The sequence below is a fragment of the Pseudopipra pipra genome, chromosome 15 (genome assembly GCF_036250125.1).
Source record: "Pseudopipra pipra isolate bDixPip1 chromosome 15, bDixPip1.hap1, whole genome shotgun sequence".
In the NCBI taxonomy this organism is placed as follows: domain Eukaryota; kingdom Metazoa; phylum Chordata; class Aves; order Passeriformes; family Pipridae; genus Pseudopipra; species Pseudopipra pipra.
The window spans coordinates 11,064,307-11,085,579 of record NC_087563.1 but is presented as its reverse complement, the minus strand read 5'-3'; the positions used below and the strand labels follow the sequence as shown (position 1 = coordinate 11,085,579).

At 46.1% G+C, this 21,273-nt stretch overlaps 1 protein-coding gene across 3 annotated transcripts; it reads right to left on the bottom strand.

Annotated features, from left to right (window-relative positions):
• Positions 1-542: 542 nt before the first annotated feature.
• Positions 543-16,619, bottom strand: LOC135422600 (serine protease inhibitor Kazal-type 5-like). 3 transcript variants are annotated; one of them, XM_064671902.1, is made up of 14 exons: positions 16,498-16,619; positions 15,321-15,346; positions 14,112-14,239; positions 13,589-13,652; positions 11,820-11,947; positions 11,660-11,711; positions 9,204-9,334; positions 8,523-8,604; positions 7,989-8,050; positions 7,056-7,146; positions 4,594-4,721; positions 4,171-4,234; positions 1,203-1,255; positions 543-781 (listed from the first exon to the last, which is right to left on the bottom strand). In XM_064671902.1, the coding sequence occupies exons 1-13, from the start codon at positions 16,553-16,555 to the stop codon at positions 1,250-1,252; spliced, it is 1,020 nt and encodes a 339-aa protein (XP_064527972.1). In that variant the 5' UTR covers positions 16,556-16,619; the 3' UTR covers positions 543-781; positions 1,203-1,249. The 3 variants fall into 3 exon arrangements, with proteins under 3 accessions (XP_064527972.1, XP_064527973.1, XP_064527974.1); XM_064671903.1 differs by lacking the exon at positions 15,321-15,346 and having other exon boundaries at positions 16,498-16,588; XM_064671904.1 differs by lacking the exons at positions 4,171-4,234; positions 4,594-4,721.
• Between the last annotated feature and the right edge of the window lie 4,654 nt (positions 16,620-21,273).

Here is a 21,273-nt window from a genome sequence, read left to right as displayed (position 1 = left end):
GGATATGCCCCCAGCTCCAGCTTTGGTGGGGCAGGGCTCAGCACACCATCTGACATGACTACTCAAGATGTATCTGCTTCCCACTATTGCTCAAAACAAAGTGGTCTGGATTTCCCAGTGCCTTAGATGAGAAGCCTGGAAGAGGACATTCACTGCAACAACTAAACTGCCAGCCCAGAGACAGGGTGCTTTAAAACCAATTTTACCTTGTAACTTTCCAAATGTAAACCAATTAAATCTCAAACAACCCTCTGAGGTAGGTAAGTATCTTTTAATGTTTGTTTTACAGGCAGGAGAAAAGGGCTGATAGGGCAGTGAAGTGATTGGCCCAAGACCCCATAATGAGTCAGAGGGAACCTGACCCCTGGTCCCTCCTCACAAAACCCTGGACCACGCTCTTCCTCCTTGGGTCCAACATCTTCGCCAGGTATTTACAGCAGCTGGTGCACCTCTGGGTGCTTATTGCCTAGGGAGCATGTGGTGTAAAGCCGGACTGGGGACTCGTGTGCCCCTCCCATAAGGCTTAGTGAAGAAAAGTGACATGAAGCTGATGAGTTATCTTTATTGTAGAAGCACGTTAAGACACAGCGAGGTGGCAGAGACTGCAACGGCATGCACAGGGCAGACCTGGGAAGACACCACGGAGTCCCCACAGCCTTTTGCCCTCCACCTGAGCAAGGATGGGCCCCATTTGTTGCAGAAGGGGTTGAAGGCAGCTCTGGCAGTCCTGGGGACTTGGCAGCTCCCCTGATGATCAACACCGACTCTTCCTTTACTTGCCCTGTGGAGACAGAGGGCAGACAGTTCATTACTATAGTCTCAGAAGGCAAAGGGACATGAAAGAACCATGAGGAAACACCGAAGCTGCCCCCAAGCTCTGCAGGGGTTCTGGGACAGCCTGCCTCCCTGTGATGGGAGACAGCAGCACGCTGCTCTGCCAACATCCTCCCTGCTCTGCAGGGACAGCCTGGCTGGGAAAAACAGAGCCAGAGGAAAAGAAGTGGGCAGAGCCCACTACTGCAAGTTCCCACAGACTCAGCCCCGCCATCCCACATCTGCAGTGAGAGGAGGAATTCTGCAAAGCCATCTGTCCCAGCCCTGCTGCTTGTCCAGCAAGGTAGGACACTCCAACCCTTGTGAAACACAGCCCCCAAAGGACAGGCTGGCCAAGCAGGAGTAAGTCACTGCCCCTCTCTCCGTACCTTTGGTCACAGGTGATCCCTGGTGTTTGCTGGCAGTCTGAACTTCATTACTCCTGGAAAGGAAGAGCAAAAAGTAAGTCCACTTGACCACTGCTGTGTGACAGCCCCTCAAGGCCAACTCAGTGCCCACATGAGGTAACTGCAGCAGAGCCTGGCACAAGGATAGGCAGATTGGGCTGCTGCCAGCTGAGGAAAACAAGACTAATTTCAGCCTGAAGCTAGGTGCTTTCCACACCTATTTTCTAACTGGGAAAGGTCCTGCTTTTCGTCTTTTCTTATTTTGCCACCTCAAAAAGCAGCATGGCAAAACAGAGAGCCTTGTAAGGAAACTGGGACTCGCTCATCTAGGAGTTTTCTATTTGTTAAGAAACAGGTTTAAAAAATAAAAAAAGGAGAAACTGGATATCCCCCTTTTTCCCCCTGACTTATTGACTAATGTGGGCAGACTGGTGACTACGGCCTGGGTTATCTGTGGAAAAACCTTTAAACTGCAAGATATGCAGCATTAAAAGTCAGATGTGCTGGAAAGACCCATAATCAATTCATCCATGTAACATGGCACTGCAGGACGTACCAGCCAGTTAACTTACAAAAAAAAGATACCTAAACCCAGGATGCCGACCTGCATTTCTCATCAGTAAAGCAGAACAGGATCAAAGGAATTCAGTTAAAGCACAGACCAGGCAAGGTGGCAAGACCCAACGCTGGCCAGTGGGGACAGGCTGACTCTGCAGCAAGGTTTTCCACCTCAGCCGTGCACAGAAACACCCTTTAGTATCAGATCTCTATCAAACCACATTGCTCCCATCCCTTCCTACAAGCATCCTTCCCTGATGGCCATCAGGTTACCAGAGCTGTCAGAAACACATGGAAATCCAGCTGCAGCTTTGCAGGCAGGAGTGGATGCAGGCAAAGGGATGAGGCAGCTTGAACACACATTTTCTCAGGCAACCCAGCACTCTCTATGGATATATTAAAAATACAACTCAAGGAAATATTACATTTTTTGGGTAACAATTTCTTATCTTCCTCCAAAGCATTTCATATTCTGCACATTCCAACTCTCTAAATCTATTTCTGATGCCAAAAGCACTGCTGGAAGCTGGTTTCCTCCAGGTCTTAGTAGCGTATATTCAGTGCCTGAGTCTTCAGCAGAAAGAAAAATTCATTATACTGAAAGTGAGCATGAATTTCAGTGCTGAAAATAGCTTTGCTCTGTACATTGTTTATAAGCTCCCATAAATTTTCAGTCTGATCCTTCAGGTGACATAAAAAAAAACTAAGAATAAATCATTGTGCATGGGGGTTTTTGTTTAACTTTTCTTACCCCTCAGAAAAAGCTTATCACTTTCCCTTTTAATTGCATCCAACTCTCCTTGGAGTACTTAACACAGCTACAAGCTGTGACTTTCAGTAAATGGCATCCCCCTTTAATTGCAATGGCTTGAGAGCTGTAACAGCTTGGTAAAACATGAAACAGTAAGGAATTCCAGACCAGGCACAGTTTTGTGGGAATCCTCTCTACTTTTCTGTTGCCACGGTGTACCCAGTCTCATTCTGTCTCGGGCAGTGTGAGCACAGTCACGAGCAGACTTACATACTGTCTGGTCTTCCTGTGCCCCCAGAATTCACAAGCCAACAGTGGCTCCCTCTCACTAAAAATCAAGACACGAAGGCCTCCAGTACCATCACAGGCAAAATTCTTTCTCTCTGCACTACAATTTCTTCAATGAAACAAAGTTTAGAGCACCCTGCTGCTTTACAGAAGAGGAGAAAAAGAGCCAGGATGTTTAGTTTTAGTGTCTTGGGGATCTGGGGGCATCCTGTCACTGAGCAAAGGAAGGCATGGCATGACTGCTCTCATATCTCATAGCTCCTTGTTGCCTACAAACCCATGGATACCACATTCTTATTCAGAAGTCAAAGCTCCATCCAAAACTTTACAGAACTTCTCTTTGACAGGTTCAATATTTGGATCACCTACAGGTTTAGGTGACCTATTTCCCTTGGTACGAATATTCAGTTTCCAAAGAGTTCATGCCAATGAGGACAGTTGTCCCTGGGTGCCACAGGACAGCCTGTGAACTCAACAAACACAAAATGGGAGACACTGGCTGCAAATCCAAATGCTGGAGACTGTCAAGCTTCCACTGGTAGAAAGACAAAGCACAACTGAGAAATGTTTAACTCATCTGCTATGTGGGATTGCACAAGATGTCAAGACCTTTCCGGAAAGTATGCCACCTAGTGAATAATTTTGATTTCCCAACCATCTACCTGGATATTATCTAGGGAAGGAGCCATTTGTAGTTTACACAGTTGTGGTCTTCCTGGCCAAACCAAAGTCCCAGGAGGAAAGTCAGGCATTTTCCCATCACTCTCCTACCATACAGCCTAAGCAAAACACAGAGACTATGCACAGGTTATATATTAAATCTAAGTCTCAACCTGTATATAAATATCTGGACCATGAACATCCATTCCTGGGACTCTAATGATCCTGCCACAGATGGCAGAGGCCAGGTTGGCTCCCCAGCAGGCACTTGGAGTGAAAAATGGGATACTACACACAGCAAGAGGCACTTTTTCCTCCACACCTCAGCAACATTCCCATCCAGAAAAACAAAGGCGGGGAGGAAGAGAGATGGGGGCCCCAATACCTCTCTTCCCTCCCAACAAATGTGGCTGAAAAGCAGCTGCAGAGCATGGCTTTAATTATCCCACTGTTAATTGAACAAAAAGTTAACCCAGTTAACCTGCCAGTAGGGTCTAAGTGTAGACCCCCCAGCTACTGCTGAAGGGCACAGTGGGCAGTTTGTGACAAAGTGCCAGCTACTTCTCATTCCTCACTCCCCACTGTGGCTGCCTGGATTTGATCCCCACAGGCTGAGACAGTGCCAAAAGGGGAGTTTCACCAGAGGAAGGGAAAAGATTGATGTTCACAGCCCAGCCGTGGCGTGCCACTTACCACTTCAGGGGCAGGCTCTCGGCACTCGCCTTGATAGTTTAACGTGATGAAGTTTGAAGCTCTCCTGCAAAGGGAGGACAAGACATTGCTTATTATTCACTTGCAATGCCACAGCTCTCTCTGCCATCAGCGTGACAGTCCTCTGTGGACTCCTTAATGCTTTGATGCTTATGGTGGCATTTATTACTCCCCAAACAATCTGTGATTGGGCAGAAAGGGAATAGGGGACCCTGGCAACTTGTGTATCTTAATTAGCTGTCATCAGATTAATCTCAGGCATTTTGATCTATGTTTGCTTAACAGCAAAGCGCTGAGGACACACTTGATAGTGAGTCATGATGTATCAAAACAAACACTGTTCTGCAAAAGACACTCGGGAATGGTGGATGGCCCCGTATTAGTGAAATCTCTCCGCCTACTCACATGGCAGCTGAACACAAGTCACATTCATTTTTGTATGTTTTCCCATCAGTGCCACAGACTGGTTGTGAGGATTCGCTGCAGAAAATCCTTCCACCCTTTACCCCGTGCAGAATTCGATCACAGTCCAGCTGAAGAGACAAAGAAATCACATTTGGTGCTGGTTGACTTGCAAGACCCTTCTTTACATGACTTAAAAGTGCTCATAAACCAAGCCCTGCATGGGGCCCCTCTGCCCTCTAGCATGTCCATCACACTTCCAGCCAGGACAGACTTGGAAAGAGATTGTGTCTCTTGTTGGACCAGCCAGTCAAGCTTTTGGGAACAGAGCCCTCACACCCCACTCATCTAATCCACCTCAACACCATGGTCTTGAGCGGGTTTATTCCTCTCACTGTGGATCCACAAGAAGACAAACTTCTGCTACCTGTTCTTAGCCCTCCTTATCAGGGCTTTGATGCCGTTTCATCTCCAAGAACAAAGACGAAGCCCATTGGCCAAAATTAAGGAAAGACATCTCCAGCAGACTGGCGCTGCCCGAGGGCGGTGCGACACGCAGCACAACTTCTGCCGCCCACTGCGTCGACAGACACGAGCATATCTGAGCAGCTATGACTAATGAGGGGTGCCCTCTTGTTTCCTCTCGAGCATGGCAACGGGAACATTTAGGCACAGTTTTCCTTACAAACCACACGTGGCACAGCCAGGACAAACTCACAGCACAAGGAATGACCTTTGGAGACTCCGAAAAAGCCTCTCACCATACCAGCAGAGCGGGGCAGGTGTTTGCAGAGTCATAGCAGATTTCCAACAGCAGAGGTCAGGGATAGCACAGCCTGTTCCCTGGCACACACAGCCCCTTCCTCAGCTCCACCACCCACCGCTGCTCCAGGCATCGAGAAAAGACCGAGACGAAAAAGTGACTAATGGGCTCCCAACCCCATCTCCAAGTGCTACAAAATATGTTGCTACGACTGCAAATGGTACAGTGGGACTGAGAGGGTATTGCACTTCCCATTCCACCTTGAGATGCAGCATTTAGCTCAAAAATGATGGTTTATCAATAGCCCTACAGGGTGGGAAGCACTACAGGGAAGGAAGATTTCGTGTCAGGTGCTGTAGGGGGGTTTCAGTGATGTTGGGGTGCTGTCATAGCACCTGTTCATTAAACATGTCTTGTTAATTTCAGTAATGTGCTGCTTCCTCCCTCACTTGGGTAATTATTGGTGATGTGAAAGCAGACAATGCTGACCTTTGCAATCCTCTGCTCAATGCCTTCCTACGCACCAGACAGTGCTGCCTGCACCTCTGCCCAGGACAGGTGGCCACCCCACCAGCAGCCCCACATATCACAGGTGCCAGCAGCCAGTGCCACCACTCCTTTGGCTCTGGAGAATTGTGTGACAAAACCCACAGGTGGCCCTGGAAAGAGGAGAGGAGCAGATCTGCTCTCTGAATCACCTCTCGTCGGTCAGGCTCATCAGCATCCACTCCCCCTCCAGTGCTACCAGGAAATACCACTAAGCCCTGAAGCAGACTGGCCTTATTACACCTAATGCTTCCTCTGGAATGCATTAAAATTGCTGTACCTGAACTACCTACTGGGTTTTTAACTCAAATATCCCTTTTCTAAAAGCGGTCAGTGACAGAGGCTTCAGGGAGAATTAAGGCAATTGGTAGTAAGGTCTCTCCACCCATGGAAATACACTTCCTATCCCTTCCGAAATGTTATTTAAATTACTGTATGCAAATGCTAGAGGAATTAAAACATCAGGTAATTTTTTTTTAACCATCCTACCTCTTGACAACACCCTGTGACAGTGAGATCCACAGTTTAGTCACTCTTTTTGCGGTAACTTATTTTCTCTTATTAGTTCATATTTTCCACTTTTAGCTTTGCTGGAACTATTCCATTTTCTTTCATGAGAAGGGAGAGCAGACACCCCCACCTTCCTCCCACATTATTCCATACACACTTGTCATCTACCGCTCAGTGTTTCCCCCTTTAGCACTCCCTCCTCCTGCCAACCTTGTCCTCATGCCCTGGTCAGCTCCATAACCCTGTTCTGGCCACGGCCTTTACCTCAGCATCTTCTCAACACGAGGGAGGGGAGGGAGGAGATGGTACTTCTCAACCCAATTTGGCTACATGTGGGGCAGGCATCCAGCCTGAGTTCAAAACCAGCACCCCCATAGCTGATGTACTCCCATAAGGAGCCAAGCCCGTCCCTCTGCTTCAGTGCCGGGTGATACAGGGCCTGGCATCAGAGTACAGATACTTTCACTCATTCAAACCCTTCCAAGGACACAGGGCCAAGTGAGAAGCTTTAGGGTTACAGCAAGAACAGGAGCATCTGCTCGGAAAGGAGCAGGGGGGGCTCAGCACCGGCAGAGAAGCCCCCTGTGGGAGAGGTCCCCATTTCTGCCCATGCAGCTGCCATCCAAGGTGCAGGAGGTGGCTTTACCATCTGGGACTCATCGGTGTCTCTGCTCTGTGACTTGCGGCCAAGTGACCGGTCGCAGTTCCTGCCACGCTGAGCTGTGTTTCGCTGTGGGCTGGCAGAGAGAGCAAAGACACTGTTCATCACACCATCCTCCCAAACAGAGGGAGCACAGTGCAAACCCACCCTCCCCACAGACCCCCACAGCTCTGAGAGCTGTTTGCACTATGACATCCACCCACTCACGGGGATAAGAGAGGGCACATTCTATCAGGGAGGCAACCAACAGCAGGACAACTTTGCCCTGTGCTCAGCCCAAGTGTACCACCACCCCAGGGCTCTGCACCCCCATGTCTGCTGGCATCACTTGGTGGAAGGGGGATTGAGGAATTGCACCAGCCAAAAGCAAGAAATCTCAGTGTTCCCCAGAAAAGGCTCTGAAAAAGCAGCAGCTGAGTCCTGCTCAGGTCCAGCAGCTATAAAACAAACAGGAGTGCCTGACCAGTGCCCAGAAAGCACGTGATACATCAGGCACTACCTCTGAGCCAGGGGATGAGGATGAGCCAGGGCTAACCCACGGGTGCACTGCCAGGAGTCAGGGTTTGCTGGACAAAGCGTCCTGAGAGGGATTCTGAACACAGCAATCACTGGTGCTTCGTACACAAAGTCAAGGCCAAAAAGGAGTAATGGTTGCATGAGAAACATGCCCCACTATGCCTCTTTCCCATCACCAGCTTAGCCAGTGCAAAGACATGCTGTACTGAGACCAAACAGAACAACATGGACTTCTCCATCACAGACAGTGCTGCTTGTGTGCTGCCAAAACACTCCTGCTCCAATAAACCTCCTGACCGTCCCTAGGAAAATACATGTAGGTGGAAGGGGGCAGAAACCAGTGCCAGGGCTTGTAGTATGTAGGGAAGGACAGGCTACCAACCCAGGTGCTGCTGAACTCACCCTCGGCCCGTTGAGAAGGGACGTCTCTCATTTACACCCTGCCGTGAACCACCACAGTTCTTCTGCAAAAGGGGAAGGGTCACATTCAACAACCACAGAAACAACTTTTATACAACCAGAGAAGTGGCAAAGCTAAAGCAGCTCCTGCCCTCTCCCCCTCCTCCTCCCAGACCCAGAGAATTACAGTGCTGTAATTAGAGAAGTAGGTTTGATATGCTCCAAACCCACCAAATGATGTCATCCGATGGCTTACAGGATTGTGGAGAGTCTGGACCTGTCCTTTATCTCTCATATAGCATCACTGGGAAAGTGAGGGGCTGTTCTTTCAGGTCCAAACATGTCCAGTTTGTAAGTTTACACCATCCCACAAATGAGTGAGGCTTTGCAATATAATCTGCATCTCCCCCATCACTCACTGGCTACAGCATCTTAAGCACCCTGATTACCCCCAAGATGACCACAGGCAGTCCCTGGCCACTCAGATCCCACAGACTCTTTCACTGAGCTCAATATAGGCTCCAAGCTCCATCTTACCTGGTTTGTCCTCTCTGAAGTGGGCAATCTGTTACGCTGGCCAGTTCCACCAGACTGACCTCCTCTTTGAGCTTCCTTTTTGCTGGAAGAAGGGAAGAGGAGAAAAAAAGGTAGTGCTATGGCAGCATGAGTGCCACCAGCACCCAGAGCTGCCCTGTAAGCCAGCATCATGCCGTTAGGCACCACCTCCCCATCCACAGTCCCTGTTCCTGGTGGTCCTGTTCCTAATTCCCACCTCTAAGCCTTCTCCCTTCTCCTCACCATTCCCACTGTATGCTACATCCTGGATCCAGGTGGCTGCTTTCATATCAGGGCTGCTTCTGCATATGCTCTATGGGAGTAGAGAGAGAGCATCTGGAAGGCAAAGTACATGCATGGGAAACTCCTCAGGAGCTGCCCATGCCCAACAGTCCCCTGGGAAAGAGACTGCTCTCTGTCAAACTTGTTTCTCCTCCTCTACTCCACGCTGCTTCTCACCTGCCCCTGGGCCCTTAGCGCTGAAAGGGAAGCAGGAAGAGGGGCAATGGCTGCAGCCCTACTGTCAGAGCATCTCTTGGAGGGCCACTGGGAGTCAGGACTCTCCCAGGCATTGCCCAGATGCAGCTTCACAAGCAAAAGCTGCAGTTTTGCAGCTGGAGGTTTACCCCTTTGCTATTGTTGCTCAGAGGAAGCTGTACTCACAACTTGTCGGCACACATGAGACATTTGTTGGTGTGCTGCTTGCCAGAGGCATCTCGGACAGGGTTATTCTCCCTCGTGCAGGACAGTCGTCCACCAGCTTCAAACTGGGAGCGAAACTCACTGCAGTCATCCTGCAGAAGGAGGGCAGCAGTTTAGGGCACCCTGTCCTCCTTGTCTTATTGACCTGACCCTTGGGAACGTGGGGTTCCCTGCCAGGAAAGCATTGAACCATCACAAATGCATCCCGGGAGAGTCTGGGTGGGGGTGAGAGAAGAGGGTGTGCAGCACCAGCCACTTAGCATATAAACAGAGGAGTGAGTCAGAAAAATTCCAGATCCTTCTGCCTGCACAGCACGTGTTGGGGAGTTTTCTAGTATGGTCCAACTAATTATTATTCTCCTCATTGGGCTATCCAAAGCATGCCAGTGATGTGACCAATACGGTGATAAGTCACTCCCTCTTCTCCCAACATCCTTAATACACAGCTACAGCCTTTTCCCAGATAGTAGCTCAGATAATTTTCTTTACAAAGAGAGTAGTGTCCTCCAAATCAGCCACACTTTGGGATCGAAGTCAATATAGAAGAAGCAGTTAAAACATAAAAGCACAATGCAAGCATACTTAATAGTCCACAGGCAGAGGCAGGTTGTTTGGAGAGTGGATCATTAATTTGTTCCTTGTTCAAAATTGCTGCACAGAAACTGTGTTAACTTGCCCCTGTTATGTAACATGGATGGAAACATTCGGCCTCCCTAATTTCAACTATTTCACACACTGCAATAGCCAGTTCCAAACAGCAAGTACAGAGGGTAAGTAACTGAATTTCACTTACTCTTTTCTTTTTACAAAAGAGGTTTTAACACTTGCTATTTTCTGCCCTTTTTGTGCACAGGGTTTTTGATAGCTTGCATGAAGGTCCCTAGCAGGTCACTGGCCCCATTCTTTGCTTTGCTCAGAAGTTTATAGCACCTCCTCCTCTCTGCCAGCAGATTTCCCCAGTGTTGTCCCTCATCCCATCCAGAGCATCTCAACCTCCATCTCCTCAGCTTTCCCATGGCACTAACACTGGCAAACCACTCTGAGTGCAAAACCCCAAGTTTTCCTAGAGCCATACTAGCCATGGGTAGGAGAGGTGATCCGGTGCAGGATGAGCCTGCTCCTGCTGTGCTCAGCAGTCACAGTGCATTACCCCCACCACAAATAAGTACTGCACCTACTTCAGAGGGGCTCCCCAAAAACCTCACTGTTTCTGCCCCACCACCAGCATGTGCTCACACCCCTGAGCAGTTCAGGCAATGCTTTTGCTCCATGACTAGCCCAGGAGAGCTCTCCCAGTCCCTCTTTTTCTTGTTCCCTGGGGCCAGCCCAGCTCAGCAGCCCAATCCTCAGCCTTCAAGACAAATGTGCCTTCCCCAACAGCCTCTCTCAAACGCTCTCCCTTTGAACCAATATTTCTGGAGCCCTGTTAACTTCTCGACCTCTGCTGCAAAAATCTCACTGAGTCCATCTGAGTTGCGCATTTGCCTTTTTCATGGCTTGTCGCATCCCTGACCCACTAATAAATGCAGAGCTTTCTTATCCTCTGTCACTTTTAACCAATGAGTATGAATTCTTATTAATCACTGACTGTGTGATCTTGCAGTGCCATTACATTTTATCTTGTTTCTATTACTCCAGGCCTCAGTGGTATCCAATTAGTCTTGAGTGATCTGCTGATCCTTTTCTGCTGATACTGCCTCCCAGCTTTACCCCAAGCAAATTTCACTTATACTTCTATTTTTTGGTGCCAAAATCATTAGAAAAACACTAAAATAGGATTATCCCCAAGACTGAAGCTTAAGGGGACCGCACCAGTCCCTACTATAGCAGGAATCAAGAGGTAAGGATTGGAAAGCGACTATTTTCCACCCTTACAGAGCTGTTTTTCCCAGCAAAGCATCAGGGCACAGGGACATGGTGGCTGCAGCATGCCAAGGAAAAGGTGGTGAATGGCAGCTCCATGATAACAAAGTTTCCAATAAAAAAAGCTAAAACTGAACAACAGGCCTGGAGATAACACAAGGCTAAGCTTTCCTCCCAGAACACAATGATCTCCTAAAATGTGTAGAGTTCAGTTTTCCCCACATTTTTCTTTTTCACCTAATTAGCACCATCAGGAGCACTGACATGTCCACCCTCTGATTTAGGACAGTACAGCACAGCTGGTTTCCTACTCTGATGGGGTTTGCCTGTACCTAGATCCACAGGTCAGTGGGACAGACCATGACATTCAGGCACAAGTTGTTTACTTGAGGGATTCAAGAGCATTAATAATAAATAGGGAGGGAAAGGAAAGTGGATCTCAAAATTAAGTCAGAGGAGACCGAGCAACTGCATAGAATAACATTGCCTTTTGTCTGTCTCGGGTGGAAATCCAATAAAGTTCTATATTGACCTGCCTAATACTTTAATCTCACCTTATCTTTTCCTTGTCTGTTTTTAGATAACTTCCGCTCATTCTCCCTTTTGCTGGAAGAGAAGGAAGATGAGAAAGTGAATACCAGGGTGCTCCAGGGAGCAGAGGTTTTCCCCTTCATCAGCCACAGGAGGGGCAAGTGATTCTTTTTTGTTACTCACAACTTCTCTGCACACATGATGCACTTATTGCTGTGCTGCTTCCCAGAGGCATCCCGGACAGGGTCATTTTCCCTGGTGCAGGAAAGTTTCCCTTTCTTGAACAGATCCCGAAACTCCCGACAGTCATCCTGTACAAATACCAAAAGCACGGGTTGACACCGATATGCTGACAGAGACACATCTCCCACAAATCCACAAAGGATTATTCACCCAATGAAATACATTTCAAACACTATTTTATTTCCTTGAGGAGTAACTCAATGGAAAACCATAGCATGCAGCATAAAACAAATAAATCAGTATGTTTAGATGAGCAGATCTGTCTTTTACATCCAGGGTAGCCTTATTTCTATTGCTAATAGAAAAGACATGCAAGAGCCTGCCCAAAGGACCTAAGCTGTGCTCTAAGTATAAAATCTACAATTTCAGTGAATTTTAAATGAGAAAGTCAGTTTTCCCATATCTCATGAGAGAACATACTACCAAGAATTTTAAAATTATGCACAGTAAAAAGATGAAGCTGCAGGCATAAAAAAGTATAATCCTTGCACACCTTACATTCCCAGGTACAGGAGAGTAAGATGTGGGTGTTTTCACCTTCCACTTAACGTGATGGTATGTGTTAATTGAACCCAAGCACTCTATTTCACAAAAGGCTTTTGTAGCAAAACCCACTTAAGCATTTCAGGTTGGCCTTTACTTTCCTCCGAACAGCTTTCCTATAACTTTCAGGGCAGGTCTGCAGCATAAGAAACCCATGGTACATGTGAAATCGTTTATGCAGCACTTACAACCTTATCTGCCACGTGATCTGTAATACATTTTTTCCTTCACACTGTGTAGAGGAGATGGTTTGATAACTTATCCCAGCTCTGCAGATGGGGAAGTCAGGCCTAGAAAATTACTTGCCAAAAGCCAGACAGAAAATCTATGGCTTAACAAAGAAATTCAGTGTAGGTCTTTTCCTGATGCTGTAAAACTGTCCTTCTGCCATCCGGACCACACTTTGGCAAGTCAGGTGTTTAAAAAAAGATCTCCCTTAGGACAGCTATGCTTTACAAAGCCTTTAATTTGCCCAGACACACAAGAGCTAGGAAGCTACCCTGCTTACCAGATGTAAAATATAAATAAATAAATCACCACAACCAACACTATCTGATGGAAACCAATTCACTCCCACCTAGAATAAAAATCCAAGGCTAAAAAGGCAGCTCCCTCCACATAAAGACCTTCTATCTAGAAAGGCAGCTATGGGTAAAAGAAACCAGCCAGGTGCATCGACAAGATAAACAAGGGACAATTAGAGCCGGCCTGTTCCCACACCCTGCCCTAGTCAGAGCTCACATGCGCCAAACTTGCTATTAATTATTTGCCAGATACCAATGGTGTGCCTTATAAACAGGCAGGTATCCTCCTTGGTGTGTACTCTGGGTCAGGCACAGACTGTATGTGCCGTGTCAGTAATTGCCCGATTGGGACAAGATTGCCTGGGAGGAGCCGTGAGGAGTTTTGGTTTCTTTTATGCTCATGGATGGCACAAAGCCTCACACTCCTTCAGACCCTCTTCCCATGGCAGAGCATGTTTGTCCAGTTCTCATTGCAGGTGCATTGCTGGACCCTTTCCCACTGTCCAAGCCAGGATTTCCCCACACTGCAGACAAGGAAGCGCACTCGGGATGCGGGTCAGAGGCAGGAGACGCAAAGCCACTGCATCATCCTGCTCCCAGTGCGCCAATAAAACTGGCTTCAGCAGTGATGTTTCACCTCACCTTTCCCAAGGAGTTCACATTCCTGTCCACCTCTCCACCACTCCCTTTGTTTGAGTCTCTTTCCCTGCAAGAAAGGGAGGTGTGAGTGACGGAGCAGCTGCAGTCCTTGGATGCAAAGCCAAGACAGGTGGTGATTAAAGGCCAGTCCTGCCGACCCCACCTCCCCATTGCGCAAGGCAGCAGGATGGACCAGCACTGGGTGTTTAGCACCTCTGCACTGGTGGTGCCATCCTTTCTCCCTGCCTAATATCAAGGTCTCTCATCCTAATAAACACCACCTACAGAAATAAGAAACTAAATCTGTCAGTTTTCACCCTGCATTTGCTCCTCACACCCCGTGGTGAGTCCCCACCATGTGATGAGCTGGAGAGATGGACTAGGTTCACAGGTTTGCTGAAGAGTTACTAACTGGTCTGACTGGCCCAGGACAATACAGAAACTCTTGAGAGTGGGCTCATCACTATGGGAAGAGAGGACAGATGGGCAGAACGGCCACTGGAGCCAGCAGGCAGCCAATACTCACAGCAGCCTTTGGCACATCATGCACTTGTTGAGGTCTCCTTTGCTATTCGGGCTCCTGAAGGGCTCCTTGGTGGTGGGACAGGAAAACTTCCCACTGCGCAGAAGCGACCAAATTTTCCTGCACTCATTCTGAAAAGCACAGAGGAGAACAGTCAGTGGAGGCTACCATCAAGATCCTGAGAACAGTTCATTCATATTTAATCTTTTTTGGGTGTGCTACATGCCCTCAAACAGCACCAGTTTGCTCACACCAGGCCTGGGGCTGCCACACTCCTGCCCATCCCTCACTACACACCACACGTGGTACAGGCTGTATCGAGAGCCCTGCTCACAGCTCCCAAGGCAGAAAAGACAACTAGAAAGTCCAAAACCCATTGCAAGAATCATTAATCACGTGAAAATGAATACATATTTAAAGAATATATATTTAATTTGCATACAGACGCAAATTGCTACCCGCTGCAGGGAAGGACTCCATGTTATAAAGTCATTCAAGAGCAGAAAATACAGGCCTAGAAGTGCCAGAGGGATGCAAGAGGAATGAACGGACCAGAGTGACTGAATAGCAATTCAGGTGCAAGACAAGCACAGAAAAGTACAACCCTCTCAGGAAGCAGAGCAGTAACATTATGTGATGCTGCAGCAGCCCTTCGCCTCATCTGCTGGGTAACTGGAATGCAGACTAGGGAGAAGCAATGAACCGTTTAGTTATTTTTGGCTACTCCGTTTTCCGAAAGGATCTTTACCAAGGAGACCAGCTTGCTTGATTAAAACATGAATGGAACTGACTTCTCAGTCATTGAATCAAATTATTTTCTGAGACTCAAAGGACTTGCCTTAATTCTTTTAATTATGAAACTCAGGAATTATCAGAAGCAGGAGTTTCTGATGGATCAGAAGCTATATTATAAAATATCATTAAAAATATAATTCATGCCATTTCTAACTTCATTTCATGAGATTTCCAGCCCAGAGCTGCTTGAATATGTTCTCAGCATCATGCACCAAACACACACTATCAGCTAGAGCCATTACTGTATTACAACAGTATTGTCTCTAAATATGGAGAGATTCACTGCTTTTTCCACCATTGAAAAAGCACTATGATGCCTAAGTATAGTCCTCCTAAATGACTTTGCTCAGAGCATGCATTAAGCAGTGTAAGTTGGCAAAACAAAAGGAGAATCAGAATAGAAAAGGTTGGACTCGCCTTAATCGAAGCTTGGCTGGCAACATCTGTGACAGAAAAACCAACAATGAAACCATACAAAAATCTTTGAAGGGAAATTTTAAAGCAAAAGCATTTAATTAAAATAATGCAGTTTCCTAATCCACCCAAATACCTCTCGATAAAAGCTAATCCAATGCATTATTTTACACTGATAGAAAGGACTAGGCATCAGAGAGTTTCTGGAACATAGCACTTTTTTGTTATTCAAATGCAAAAGCGTATCCATTTTTTTGTGCCTTTGCGCCCTCCTTTACTGTGTTACTTTTGTCAGGCTTAAAATCCAAGGATGGTTCAGTAACTGTTTTCCCATTATTCTACATCCCTGCCTTGGTAGTTGTATCAACCCCACAAAATATTTTTGGCTTTCTTCACCATCACTTAAAACTGGGATATCAGAGCTAGGCCATACCATTGTTGTTTGTCCAAAATGACAAATTCCTTTTCAAGGCCCATTCCATTTGCAATACCTCACACAAATTACTAAATTAATACTGAGTCAGCAGGTGAGTAGCTGATACATATTTCTTTCTACTAAGCCACTTAAAGCTGGTATAATATGTTTCATCCTCTTTTACATCATCAGTAGCATCGCAGGGAACCATCAAGAAATCCCCCATTATCTCTTTTTCAATGGAAACAGGCAGTAAATTGAAAAACCATTACATCAAACATAACTCCTGCTGAAGTCTCTCTATTGTAGCCAAATTATTACAGCCATATAAAAATGCATTCCTTAGCAAGTGTTGACAAGAAATTACCATTTTTCTGAATTTACCAAAAATTGTATTACATTTGTGTTCAAACTTGGGCTTTTTATGCAAAAATTCAGTCTGTTTCGAAATTGGTATTCTTTCACTTAGACAAATGGGGTTTGGGTTGGGTTTTTTTTTCTTAAACTGTTAATTCTATTAAAAATAGATGCTTTTACCTACCAATAAAACTTCACCATTTTCACACACAAGAGAAAAAGCCATTATCAAGAAGTTAAATCAATACATGTAGTACAGCAAAAAAAAAGGGTGGTCTTCTGTTATGCCACTATGCTTTTTAAACAACAAGGGCTCTAGTCCTTTATCCCACTGTTTTTATGGGATCTCCCAGGCTGCGTCCTCTGCCAGTCCCAGATTCAGCACAGAGAACATCAGAAGTTACTAACCTGAGAAGAAGCAGAAAAATGCCAGAGCAAGGACCAACGAGGCACCTTCTATTTTCATGGTGAGGGTGGCAGCTCTTTGCCTGTGTTGACTCTACTAGTGCATTGCTCAATGAAACCCAAAGAAAGGGCTCAGGTCTGATCACATATATATAGATGACCAGATTCTCCGCCTTCGTTATGACATAATCTTCCCAAGAACCATCATTAGCTGAAAAAACCAGTTTGATGACACTACTCTAAATTCTAATGATCTCATTAACACAATTAATTTCCATAAGGATGGGACATATTTCAGTCACTCCCTGCATTTTGTCAAGGTAAGAAAATTATAAATAGACCATTTCAGATCCCCCACAGAGGGATTCTTGCCATCTTTAGGGTGGTTCATAGGACAGTGGGTACTCCAGTCAACACACCACTAATACCCTTTCATATCTCAACAAAATAGCTGAAAGGGCTTTATTTTAATAATGTGGCTCCAGAAGAGACAACAGGAAGGCCAGGTCACTCAAACCTCTGGAAAGTCAGTTTGCTTTTATAAAAGCCCCTCAGTATGAACTTAAGGAGTAAACATTCAGGAAAGGTTGAAAAACATCAAGTTTGAGGCTTTATTGAAATTCTTTAGCCTTGATGCTACAGTTCACACAGTAGCTGTGTCAATGGTAAAACCATACTGCCAGATCCTCATCTTTTCCCTGTTGTCTTAAGAAAAAATTGCAGTGTTATTAGTGAAAACCTTTCCTCAGCCCAGGTGGGACTTGGCAGACCATATAGAAGCTGCTCTTTGAGGTACTCACAGAGGTGTGTTGTTATTGATGTTAAAGGGTCCAGTGAAGCAGCCCTGCTCAGGTCTCTCCCAAAGATGAGATAAGATGAAGGCAATCATCCTGTGCAGGGTTTCTCAGGAGATTCCAGAGAGGAAAATAAAAATGACATCAAAGTTTTGGAATGTGATTTACATGGGAAGAAGCTGTGTGCCTTGTTCTCCAGTGAAAAAGAGAAGAATTTGGAGAGAAAAGCCATTTGCAAGGTTTGAAAGAGGATAAATGAGTCAGTGAAGTAGAGCAGAGCGATGAGGGACTCAAGCACAGGCTGTGGATGTGCAGAGAGGCAGATCAGTACCATCTGAGGAAGAAAACATACTTCTGCATGACATATGTGTTTGGCCAGACAAGCCACCACAGCTCAGTATAAATCCTTGTAATAAACTGCTGCCACACGCTTCTGAGATCAGAACAGTTGTTACTGTTTACAACTGGAGCCAAAGCCAAGCAATTAGACTCCTACTTTAGTGTGTGGTCATCCTTAACATTTCTCCTCAACTCAAAATGAAATCATGTGCAGGTTCACACAGTGGAGAGTTTGGAACAGAGAAGTAAACTGCCTGAGGTCATACAGATGGTTCACGGCAGATGTGAAGAGCTGTGTGTTGTCCTGAATCATAATTTCTGTATGCATATTTGGGTGTGGAATTAGAGGGGAGGCCAACAGGAAGAGAATAAAACTAAGCTGATACAGCATGTGTCAGTATATCCTTGGGAGAACTGGAAGAGAAAAAGCAAGAAAGTGTATGGTAGTTTAAAAGTGGTTAGAGCTGGGAAATCTATTTGAAGGACAGAAACAAAAGATGTTATTTGTTACTGAAGTGTCTGTCCATGAGTCAGCCATGAGGTGGGAGGGTTTGGGAAGGGGAAATGCATTTTTAAAATGGGTTTTGTTTTTTAAAATTTTCAATCCTCCAAAAGCTCCATACCTACAGAGAAGTAAAACACCAAAAGCTCTATTCCTACAGACAAGTGAAACAATTCCCTGATTTAAGACAAGCTGGCCGACTGCCCTGTTCCTGAAGGAAGCAGAGTGGGTGCCATATCTGGTCAGACTGGCCAGGTGAGAGCAGCTCCCAACCTGGCAGGGTAGAGAGAGACAAGGAAAAGAAGAGAGAGATCCAGGTCCTGACCCCACACTGGCCCTGTGACCACCCCATCTTTCTCCCGTATTCCCACTACAGCAGCATCCTGTCCACCAATTATACCCATATCAACATGTGGGAGAAGGTTGGAATGGCCCAAACACACCTTGATACCAAAACCAAAACCATATTCAGTAACAAAACTCTAAGGGGAAAAAAAAAAAAAAAAAAAAGAGAAGGATTTCCATCTTAATTACTACTGCATAACTACAACTTCCAAAAAAAACCAGCAATGGTATGAAATGTGAAGTAAAGGGATGGAGAGAACCCAGCAAAGCCATATGGTTTGAAGGATTTGCGTGTGTGTGCTTGAGTTACACAAACCTGAACAGAATAATGAGGGATGACAGCAAGAGTGTATTAAGCATAAACCTTGCCTGACTCACTTGATTGCCTGTATTGACCAATTTACACTATATTGATCGATTTACACTATAAAGTCTCAATCTTGCACTGGAATCCAGACAGCCCATTAATTTCCATAGCAATTTGTATTGGAGGATTGGATCTGTAAGAGAGATGATCCTGATGCTTTAGCAATGCATTTAGGATAGCATCTTGCTAATCTTAATTTAAAAAGTTATGCCAAACAGCTGAAGAGCAATATGCCACTGAGAAAAGCAGCAGAGGGCAAGAAGAGATATTGCAAAGATTCTTTTGTTCATGTCTCAGTTAAAATTTTGGAAAAGTAAACAGCATATAATGATGCTATCCCTGGTAGGACAGCTCTCACTGGGTCTATTTTTCACCACATTCTGCTAGAAAAACAGGAATCAGGATAAAAATAATCATGAAGGAGCAACTATGAAAATGCAGGAGAAAATGGGAGCATAACATGAAATTTAGGGAAACTCTCATCTGCTGAAAACCCAAGAGACTGTGAGGAGTCCCAGGAAAAAATCCTAAAGCCACCAAGCTGGGCCAGCACTGTGGTGGGCAGGACACAGCCACAGGGGCCATTCACCCCTTCCCTCTCCAGGGACACTGAAGGAGGAGAATGGGGAAGGGAGTCCAATAAGCAGCCAAATGATTCACACCCCAATTAGTGATGTACATTACACTCCTTTTCCTATGAAAATTCTCCCCTTTTCTGATGTTCCCACATTTCACTCCTTCACAGCCTGTGCCTGCACAGGAATGTATCTATGGAGAGATAAAAATAATTGAGATGCCTTGTCCACTCAGGAAGTTGTTTTTCTTCCCATTAGTGACATGTTTTGCAGACAGGATCACCTCCTTCCTAATGGGTTTAGCATCACTTAGGGATATTTTTATCAGGGAGAAACATCTTGGCAGTATAACTGGTTGGGGGCAGGGGTTGTTTGTTTATTTTGGGGGGGTGGGTTTGCTTTTTTTCCAGGGGGTGCAGGGGGAGAGGATGGGGTGAGGGTAGGGTGGGTTTGCTTGAGGATTTTTTTGATTGGTTGGGTTTGGGGCGTTTTTTAAACCATTTGTGCTTTGGTAGCTCTTCATTGTTTGAATGCCAGTTTCCAGCAGGACTTCAGAGACACCTATTTTTAATCAGTTTCTCAGCATTAACACTTTATATTCAGAGCAAACAGCCCCTTGCAGCTCATTTTGGGCTTATCTGCAGCTGCCAAATAAGAAATACCAAGGGCAGGTTATTGTGCTGCTCCACTAACATCAAAGCTAACACAGCCTTTTGAGCATCATCGGCAGAAGTGCTGCCCACAGGGAAGGTCTGTTCTGCACATCTTGCCTAATGCCTTGGAACCACCTCTGCTGGCAACCACCACATCAAGATGGTTCCCTGTCCAAGATACCCAATTATGCACCCACCCTGGACTGCCCTCTGCTGCAAGAGCAGTTACAAGTCTCACCCATCTCCTGTGTGCAGCTTGGGAGGTACCTCATCCACACACATCCCATGGAAGAACAAGGTTTATGACACTGGACAAAGCTCTTTGCCCTCATGCCCTCCTGTGACCAAAATCCAGGTGCTGATCAGCCAACAAGCCAGTCAGCCTCAAGCCAATAGAAGTAGGCTTGAATTTCTGGACTGCAATAGCCACATGCCTCAGAGTTCCCCTGTTTGAACCTTCTGCTGCTGCAGCTCTCAGGTGAGAACTCGAGAGAAACAAGTTTAGGTCACTTGAAATCCCACTGTCACTAGAGGTACCCACAATCTACAACACAGTCTCTTCCCTTCAGCCAGGACAAGCTCCCTGAGCCCAAAGCAGAGTCTGCCCCAGTGTGAAGTCCTTCCCAAGAGGCTGCTCAATTCCCACTGTGGTGCTGGATGTGCAACCCATCTGCTGACCCTTCACAACACCTGGCTGCATCCCTGCAAATGCTGCAGTGGAGGGTGTTAACTCCCATCCTGGTGCACTACTCCCTCTCTGGCAACTCACCAAGGAGGATGAATTGCTCGAGTCCAGGAGAAGAATGATGGGAACTTCCCAATTTCATCCACCTCTAAGAATCAGGTGCACAGTGAGTGCTCTGCATCCTAGAGCACAGGAAGCCTCAGCAAAAATCATTTCAGAAACACATCTGGAGCACAGCAGCAGTCTTTACTGAAGAATAAAACAGACTCAAAAAAAACCCAGAATTCTGTGTTAAGTGAACTTACTATATCAAAAGGAAAGAAAGGGGATAAACTTAATTTGGAACAATTGATTTGCAAATCTCTGTGCACTAACAGCATTTAAGAACTTTCCCTAAATCCAGCATCTGCTGCAACCTCCTCTGAACCCAGTGCCTCGTAAGTTACACTCTTCCCTGTCTCCAGGTTTCCTTTCTTGCCAAAATCCACCATTTTAGTTCTGATCTGAAAGTCACAGAAT